Consider the following 9,317-nt stretch of genomic DNA (forward strand, 5'->3'; position numbering starts at 1 on the left):
TTGAGGTCCAGCGGATGGGAGCTTAGCCAGCTATTTCTATAAGTTTGATGCTTTATTAAAATCTCCTTGTAAGCAACCCTAGATCTAGCATATTGTTTCCTTGGGATTTCTGAGAAACCTGGATCTCCTGGCCAGAGCCCCAAACAAATACTCACAAGGAGATGTGCATAAGATCACAGCCAAAAGCTATGCCAGGTGTTTCCAGAGCTAGGAATCCCTTTGTAGTAGTTCAGAAATGCCATCCTAAACAGAGTTGCATACTTCTAAGGGCAGTGCAGTCACTGGGCTTAGAAAGGCATAACTCTGCTAAGGATCCCAGTGTTAGAAGATTTTTTTTTGCCAAGTTTTCCTCATACAAAGAAAGACTGTCTCCAGTGGAGAAGGTCTTTCTCCATTGAAGAAAGATCATTTCACAGAATGGGAATTACTGGATTCAGCTGATGGATGTTGGCTACAGAGCTGAACTGAGTTCTAAGCTATTTCAATAAATCATGTTAGAAGCAATGCGAACAACAGAGGGGAGGGGGGAGAACCTGCACTGGCAATTTAATTTAGATCACCGTGATCTAAATCTGAATAACTTTCAAAGTCTCCAGAGGAAAGATAAAATTGAAATATTGATTTGTCGTGGGGAGAGGAGAAGGAGATAACTTCATTTCAATTTGATTCACAAATGTGTAAACACAAGTATTTCATCTCTGTTTCCTCCTCTTTTGCATTTCCCCAATTCTACCTTTACCTTGAATCCATTCTTTCTTTCTATCTCACTCTATCGGCAAATGGTTAACTCAAGTCATGTCCAGATTATTTCAAGGTAGAGCAAGGGTCATGGCAAACAACAAAGTAATTCAGCAAGAGCCAATCAACCGCATTAATTTACAAATTGCGGTTCATAGATGTGCAGTAAAAGCATAGCATAAAAATACACACACACACCAATTTTTATCGAAGTGACTATAATACCAAAAAAAACCCAGAAAAACCCCCAAGCATTATAAAATGACATATCCAAGTGATGGAATCCCAGGAATGTTGGCAAATAAACCAGGAGTCCAGTAGGACCTTAAAGACTATTTATTCCTGCATCATGAGTTAGAGCACACTTCCTCAGATGCATAGGAGTATACTTACTATGTACTAATTAGATTGACATAATGGACACATGGTCTAGTACAGTGATCCCTAACATGGGGCCCGGATGTGCAATGGCACCTGCCAACACCTTTCCTGGCGCCCGCCAAATATTTTGAGAAAGTGAGAGAGCCAGTTTGGTGTAATGGTTAAGAGCGTGGAGTTTAATCTAGGAGAACCAGGTTCGATTCCCTACTCCTCCACATGCAGCTGCTGGCGTGACCTTGGGTCAGTCACAAGTTCTTTCAGAGCTGTTCTCTCAAGGGCAGTCCTCGAAAGAGCTCTCTCAGCCCCACCTACCTCACAGGACGTCTGTTGTGGGGAAGAAGAATAATAATAATAAGAAGAAGAGATTGGATATACCCCGCCCTTCACTACCCAAAGGTGTCTCAGAGTGGCTTACAAACTCCTTTCCCTTCCCCTCCCCACAACAGACACCCTGTGAGGCAGGTGGGGCTGAGAGAGCTCTTGACAGAAACTGCTCTTTTTCAAGAACAGCTCTTATCAGAACTACGGCTTGCCCAAGGTCATCCAGCCAGTTGCAAGTGGAGGAGTGGGGAATCAAACCCGGTTCTCCCAGATTAGAGCCCGCACACTTAACCACTACACCAAACTGGCTCTCTTTTGGGAAGGGAAGGGAAGGGAAAGGAGTTTGTAAGCCACTCTGAGACTCCTTTGGATAGTGAAGGGCAGGGTATAAATCCAATCTCTTCTCTTCTTCTTCTGTGTGGGGCCAGGTGGGCTTCTGCCCAGTGGGGCTTCTGACTGCCCAGCTGAAATCCACTTGGCTGTGAAGATTAAAATAAAATGTCAGCAACAGCTGCCATTTCAGCTTTGGTTTTATTCTCGCTCTCTGACTCTTCTTTCTCAGTGCATTTTTTAAAATGTACCCATCTTATCCCCCACACTTAGGCTTCCCAGGAGGCCATTTTGTGGTTGCACCCATCACTGCTGTGTCAGAATTCAAAGTGTGCCCACAGGTTCAAAAAGGTTGGGGATCCCTGCTCTAATGTATCAGATGAAGGGCGCTTTGATTCACAACAGCTGACGCTGGAATCAATTTTGTTATTCTCCAAGGCGCCACTGGAGTCTTGTTTTGTTTTGCTGCTCTGTGAAGAACACGGCCACCCATCTGGAATTACCAGGAGTGCTGGGTGCACTTGCGGTGACTCAACAGTGATGAAAATCCATTTTGCATATGCTCAGGGACACTCTTTATTGCAGCGTCTCGTCTTCCAGGTGCTGGGGTGGGTGGGGGGGAGAGGTTCTGGGACTAAGGGCTGGTAACCTTAAAACCAGGCCATGTTGAATTTGATGCGAAGAAAAGAAAAGAAAGCAAAGAACCGGTCCAGCCATTCTCTTCTGAGTCAACTCTTCCCCATCCTTTCCTCCTTTTTTAAATCTCATCTCGGCATGTAAACAGCTCTAGAACAGAACACCCTGTCTGCGACGGCTCCATCCTCCTTTTCTCTTCCACCCTTCCCTGGTGCCTGAACAGTTAATTATATCGAGCAGTGTGATACAAACATCAGTAGGCAGTAGGTGACCTTATAAATGACTATCATGGTGTTAGTCAGGCTGATGAATGGGAGGGGGGGGAATCAAGGCGGGGAGGGGAGGGAAAGGGAGGGGTGAGGTGGGAAGACAAATTTCCCGTTGCCATGGCGCTCCATGCAGGATTTGGTTTGCTTGCATCACTGTCAGACCTATATCCCCTAATGGAACTAAAGTGAGACATAGAGAGGGAGAGGGAGAGACACACAGACACGGTTCCCTTTCCAACCTCCCTCCCTCCCTGGCCTTACATGGGATTTCTCCTTTCCGAGCGTTAGCAAGTGATAGAGCTCTACGCCTGTGCGTGTGCGCGTATGTATATGTGCGCGCGTATGTATGTGTGGATCTGCAGAGATTTAAAAGCCCAGGCGTATAATAGTAGTCGAAGAGGGGAGAGGAGGGGGGGGTGCAGTGCCAGCAGCTGCTCATATTCTGGTGACGTCTGCTCCATCACCAGCTAGGGAGGAAAGAAGCAAAGAGAGAGAGAGAAAACGAGGAACCGAGAGGGGCAGAGAGCGAAAGTCCTCCAAATTCTCAAAGGAGGTAGAGAACACTTTCCTGTGTGCGTGCCAATGCTCTTTGGGGACCTTCCTTTTGGAGATGGACGGCCTCCTTCTCCGCTTCTCTTGGTTTTCCTCTTCCACCTCCTGAGGATCTCTTGATCCCCCTACCAGATGCATCGGGACTTCCCAGGAGGGCTTCCCCGTAGCTGGAAATGATCTCCGCCAGATGACTCTGGCTTTTTTGGGGAGGGGAAACCTTCTGCCGAGCCATGGAGATCAGTCTGTTGGGGCTTCTTCTCTGGTGCTTCCATCTGGAACCCCTCTGGGCAGCCGGGATCTTTCAACATCAACTCGCCGCTCCGACCAAGACCAGGACACCCAAAGCAAAGGAATGGATGCCTCCCTCCTCAGCTTCTCTGGCCTCACCTTTCACCTGGGTGCCCACCCCGAACATGGATAAGAACGATCCTGAGGGATCAGAGGCCGCGGTGGCTTTCCTGTACTCCGGGGACAGCTCGCGCCTCTCACAAGCCAACTGTACTCAGAGATTTGAGGCGAGGGATGTGGGAAAGGCCTCTAGCCCTCCTCTGGCCTTGCATTCCTCTTTGCGCAGCGCTATCGAAACCCTGACCCATGCTACCAACTTCCTCAACATGGTCTTCCAGACCAATGACATCCGTGAGTCTAGCGTGAAAGAGGACGTGGAGTGGTACCATGCTTTGGTCAGGAGCATCATGGAAGGAGATTCCCAAGTGTACAGAGCCATGCTGACCTTTGATGCGCACCCAGTGTCTTCCAAGCCCCAGTTGATGCTCCAGGCCACCAAGGAGAACAATGAGATATTACTCCAGGATCTCTCGATCTATGCTGAAAGCCTGAGGAACCTGACTTGGGAAAACGAGTGGTACAACTTCTTCCGGTTTCAGAAGTCCCCAACGCTCTTTAAGCGGATCCTCAGCAACGACCTCAAGACACTGGACACTCCCAAATGGAGCCGGGGAGACAGCTATGTGATGGATACAGACCATATCAAGTGGTCACCACCGTTCCTGGAATGCGAGGATGGGAAGTTCTTGGCCAGCTGGATGGTCACGCTCTCCTCTTCCTTCTACGGCCTCAAGCCTGACCTGAAACCAGAATTCAAGTGAGTGGGGACGGGAAACATGAGGGGTGATAGTGTGTAAGGAGACTGTGTGGATATTGGTTATTCCATGCTGTTTTTTAACGGCACTGCGTATCACTTTACCTTTAGCTGTAGGAGTTTATCACTAATATTTATATGCTACTGGATAGCCCAACCAGTTTTGGTCTCTCTGTGTGTGTGAAGTGAAGTCAGGTTGCTTCCAACATAAGGTGATCCTATGAATTAATTACATCCAAAACGTCCTGTTATTCACAACCTTGCTCAGGTCTTACAAACTGAGGGCCATGGCTTTTTGATCGGGTCAGTCCGTCACATGTTGGTTCTTCCTCTTTTCCTGCTGCCTTTAACTTTTCCCAGTGTTATTGTCTTTTCCAGTTACACTTGTCTTCTCATAACGGGGCCAAAGTACAATAGCCTCCGTTTAGTGATTTTAGCTTCTAGGAAGAGCCTGGGTTGATTTGGTCCAGAACCCACTTATTTGTTGGTCCACAGTATCCTTAAAACCCTACTCCACAACACCACGTTTCAAATGAATCTACTTTCTTCCTGTCAGCTTTCTTCACTGGCCAACTTTCGGACCCAGACATACATACATATAGGCTCTTCTAGCAGTTTACCATAATTTTACAAAAAGTCCCACCCCAGAAGATAGTAGTAATAAAATGATTATTGACTATTATCATTAATAACAATATTAATAAATTAGGAATGGTCTGGTGAGCATGTGCAGAGAGCTTTTTCTTCACTACTAAGTATCCACTGCTCAGCTCTATTCACAAAAGAATGTTGAGTAAGCCAGAGTTTATTTCTACAATATAGAGGTACTGGAACTCAGACCTGCCGGGAGCAAAGCCCAAATGTCTGATCTGGAGGGCCTGAGGCCCAATTCCCAGATTCCAGTGGGTTGAACTCAGTGATTATGTTGAAGTATTGAACACATGCTCTCTCAGTGTGATTTCCTATGTTCCCAGGCGAGCCCTGATGAACCTGGCTCAAGGTACCTTCTGGGCCCTTTTCTTCACCCTTTACTGGTGTATTGCTAGGAGCTGGCTATGAAAGGAAGAGAAAGCCCCTTCCATGTTTCTTTCTGCTTTAGCCTTTCATCCCTACAAAGTGTCCTGACCTCAGTGACCCAGGCTACACTTGATCTCAAGCGTGATTGTTGTAGTATTTATTTATATTATGGCCGTGGGCCGTTAATAAAATCTGACTGACTGGCCCAGGCTAGCCCGATCATATCAGATCTCAGAAGCTAAGCAGTGTCAGTCCTGGTTACTACTTGGGCGAGAGACCATCAAGGAAGTCCAGGGTTGTTACATGGAGGCAGGCAATGGCAAACTACCTCAGAGTCACCATAAATCGGCTGTGATTTGACGGCACTTTCCACCACCGACAAAGCAGAAGAAGAGTTGGTTTCTTATACCCCCCTTTTCTCTATTTTAAGGATTTTCCAAGCGGCTTACAATCACCTTCCCTTCCTCTCCCCACAACAGGCACCTTGTGAGGCAGGTGGGGCTGAGAGAGTTCTGAGGGAACTGTGACTGGCCCCAAGGTCACCCCGCAGGCTTCATGTGGAGGAGGAGTGGGGAATCAAGCTTGGCCCTCCAGATTACAGTCTGCTGCTCTTAACCACCACACTACATCGGCTCCCCTAAACTGTCCTAAACAAAAGTTCTGTTCTAAACAATCGCCTGAGTGGTTGACTGGAGGACTCCAGTATACAATGCTTACCTAACTGTTCACCTGGATGTCACTCTCGTTCACCACAGGCACCCAGGAAAATGGCTCTTTACAACCTGCTATATTATTCTATTAAATTTTACAAGCCTATTCTATAAATCTGCAGGGTGTCTGCTCCTGCTCAAAAGCTTTGCCTCCTGGCCTAGAAAACCCTTTCCTCTAATCCCAAGTGTGGGCGAGTTAACAATGGCGAGAGAAGGGCAGCTCCGCACATCCTCAAAGCACCCTTTTTTCTCCTAATTTTACACTGAACAGTCTCAAATTGAGCTTTAAGGTTTTTTCTTTAAGCTTCTACTGCTGAGAACAGTAGACCAGAGAAGCGGTTGTTGCGGAGGGTTCTCCTTCAAACACCCAAAAGGCTATGCTGGTGGTGGTGGTGGGGGGATCATGGGACCTCCATGGACAAAAGCCAAGTAGGATAGGGGTTGTAGTAAGGAGGGGAATTCGGAGACGCAGAATGAAAAAAGTTGGCTGGATCCAACTCATTGGGTTGGATCAAATAAGCTTTTCTGTTGGTGAAAAACAGAAGAGAGCCAGTTTGGTGTAGTGGTTAAGTGCGCGGACTCTACTCTGGGAGAACCGGGTTTGATTCCCCACTATTCCACATGCAGCTGCTGGTGTGACCTTGGGTCAGTCATGAATTCTCTCAGAGCTCTTCTCTCAAGGGCAGTTCTTGAGAGAGCTCTCTCAGCCCCACCTACCTCACAGGGTGTCTGTTATGGGGAGGGGAGGGGAGGGGATTGTAAACCACTCTGAGACTCCTTCGGGTAGTGAAGGGTGGGGTATAAATCCAATCCTTCTTCCTCTTTTTCTTCTTATATATATCTCAGAACATAGCTATATGGTGTAGTGGAGAGCCAGTTTGGTGTAGTGGTTAGGAGTGCAGACTCTAATCTGGGAGAACCTGGTTTGATTCCTCACTTCTTCACATGCAGCTGCTGGCGTGACCTTGGGTCAGTCACAAGTTCTCTCAGCTGTTCTCTCAAGAGCAGTTCTCAAAAGAACTCTCTCAGCCCCACCTACCTCACAGGGTGTCTGTTATGGGGAGGGGAGGGGATTGTAAACCACTCTGAGACTCCTTCGGGTAGTGAAGGGTGGGGTACAATTCCAATCTCTTCTTTTTCTCTTCTAGAATCCTGAGCATCTTACTTTTTTTCAAAGACACATCTTTTTCCTTATAAAACACTAATAAAGTACAGGCTTCCTGCTTCTGAATTGTGAAACTGTGGGGTTTGAAAGGTTCGATTTTCTGTGCATCCCCAATCCAAACCTTGTCCAAAGTAATGGAGACCCAAGATCTTCACCTAATGTCTGACTGTGCCCTCAGAGCTTATTATATTTAAAAGCTGTAGTTCAAATGTTGACATTGTTGGCAGGCCAGTCTGAATACAGACCATATTTCTCTTTCTAGGACTGCCAGCGTAGCCTTGCAAATATAAGTCCCTGTACGTTACTAGCCTGGAAACACTGGCAACAACCTGCCCGCCCACACATAGCTGTAGGTAGCCGGTCTTACAAAAAAGCAACAAATCTTGAATCAGTAAGGTTTGTATTTGGCATGAATTCACCAGGAGACTTTAGGTCAGCTGTCTCAGAGGCAGGTAGACTGGGAAATTAAATTTTCCCTAGAAAAAGGCCTGGGAGGGAAAGTGGCATGGTATAGCCCAGGGGTGGCCAAACTTGCTCAGCGTAAGAGCCACATAGAATAAATGTTAGATGTTGGAGAGCTGCAGAACATGAGCAAATATTATATGCATGTTTTTATTTTAAAATATGCAAATTTGTTTTTATTAACATTAAATGAGACTGCAAAAAATAAAAAACAAAAGGGGTAAAACAGATATTTATGATATTTATTTGTTTGCTAATGATATTTGTCTAAGAGAAAGAAGAAAAGAGAGAGGTGGAAAGAAAGCATGAAAGAGGTGGAAAGAAAGAGAGAGAGAGAAAAACAAAGAAAGCAAATAGATGGGAGGGAGGGGGTATGCCTCCCCTTTGCTTCTCCAGCTGGGAGCCATACAATGTGTGTGAAAGAGCCACATGTGGCTCCCGAGCCACAGTTTGGCCACCCCTGGTATATCAGATCTCAGAAGCTAAGCCAGGTCAGTACTTGGAAGGGAGATCACCAAGGAAGACTCAGCAGAGGACGGCAATGGCAAACCACCTCTGCTTCGCACCTGCTCCTTGCTGGGTTTCCATAAATCACCTGTCACTCACTTTACACACACAAAAGTCTGCATCACTTCTGTGATATCACTTCCCATTTGGCATGTGAAGGGCTGTGATGCACCTGGGCAAACAGCAGTTGGAACAAGACAGTAGCAGCCCCCAAGCCACCACAACCACTGTCTCTTCCTCATGTAGATGGCAATCCAGGTGCAAGTGTTCGAACTGACAATGTCCATGCCTGGGCCACCCTTGTGTGGTGGCTACTGCCCCACTCACCCTGGGCTGCTGTTTTCATAAAGAAGGAACAGCAGGCGCAGCCTCTTCTTTCTCATGAGGAGGGCAGCTTGGGCAAGCGGTAGCCACTACAACCATACCTGCATGGAAGAAGAGGCGCTAGCCTTCTTTGTATGGAGGAGCTGGACTACTTCTCGGCCTATCTTCCAGGGCACTGGCCCACTAGAAATTGTCCTGGTCATTTAAAGAGCCACTCCATGCTGGCTCTCTGAGCCTCCGTTGGGAATGTGAGATAACAACCAGCGGACCCATGAGGACTTGCAGGGCACACCTGGTTTCTTCCCTGTTGCCCCCTTCCTACAGCATTTCCTCTTTCCCTCTCCATGGCAGCCCCATAGCTTCTCCCCTTTCCCCACTTCCTCTTCCCAGTTCCACACGCAATCGCTGAGGGGTCTGCATGGGGCAAACATGCAGAGGAAGTGCCCATGCATACACCCCGTCCCCCAATCAGCAACGCTGGTTTGGGAACACTGTTGGTCACGGGGAAAGAGGGGGTGTGTGGGCACTTCCCCTGCACAGTTGCCTCATGCAGACCTCTTGGCAATCACGTGGAGGCAGGGAGTGGGGCCAGCATGCTCATGCCCTTTTCCTTCCTGTGCAGTGAGTGTCCACATGACTGGGACATCTGCATACGGCTTTTCTCACCAACAAACCAACATACCTTTACCAGGGGTCATTTCCTGCAGGAGCGCACAGGAGTGGAGCTCCGGCAGTAAAGAGCCCAGGGGGCAGGCACATGCAACAAGCCCCACCCCCTGCTCCCAGCAGCCCTCAGCCACGAG

The 9,317-nt window shown here is 47.7% G+C and overlaps 1 protein-coding gene across 1 annotated transcript in view; it reads left to right on the top strand.

The window, feature by feature from the left end:
* Positions 1–3,457: 3,457 nt before the first annotated feature.
* Positions 3,458–9,317, top strand: part of GPR179 (G protein-coupled receptor 179) — a 92,739-nt gene continuing 86,879 nt past the window's right edge. Inside the window, exon 1 of the mRNA XM_015412429.1 lies at positions 3,458–4,332. Within this exon, the coding sequence (XP_015267915.1) occupies positions 3,458–4,332 (875 nt within the window). The remainder of the gene's footprint in view (positions 4,333–9,317) is intronic.

This window comes from Gekko japonicus, unplaced genomic scaffold, assembly GCF_001447785.1.
Source record: "Gekko japonicus isolate JY-2015 unplaced genomic scaffold, Gekko_japonicus_V1.1 scaffold8, whole genome shotgun sequence".
NCBI lineage: Eukaryota > Metazoa > Chordata > Lepidosauria > Squamata > Gekkonidae > Gekko > Gekko japonicus.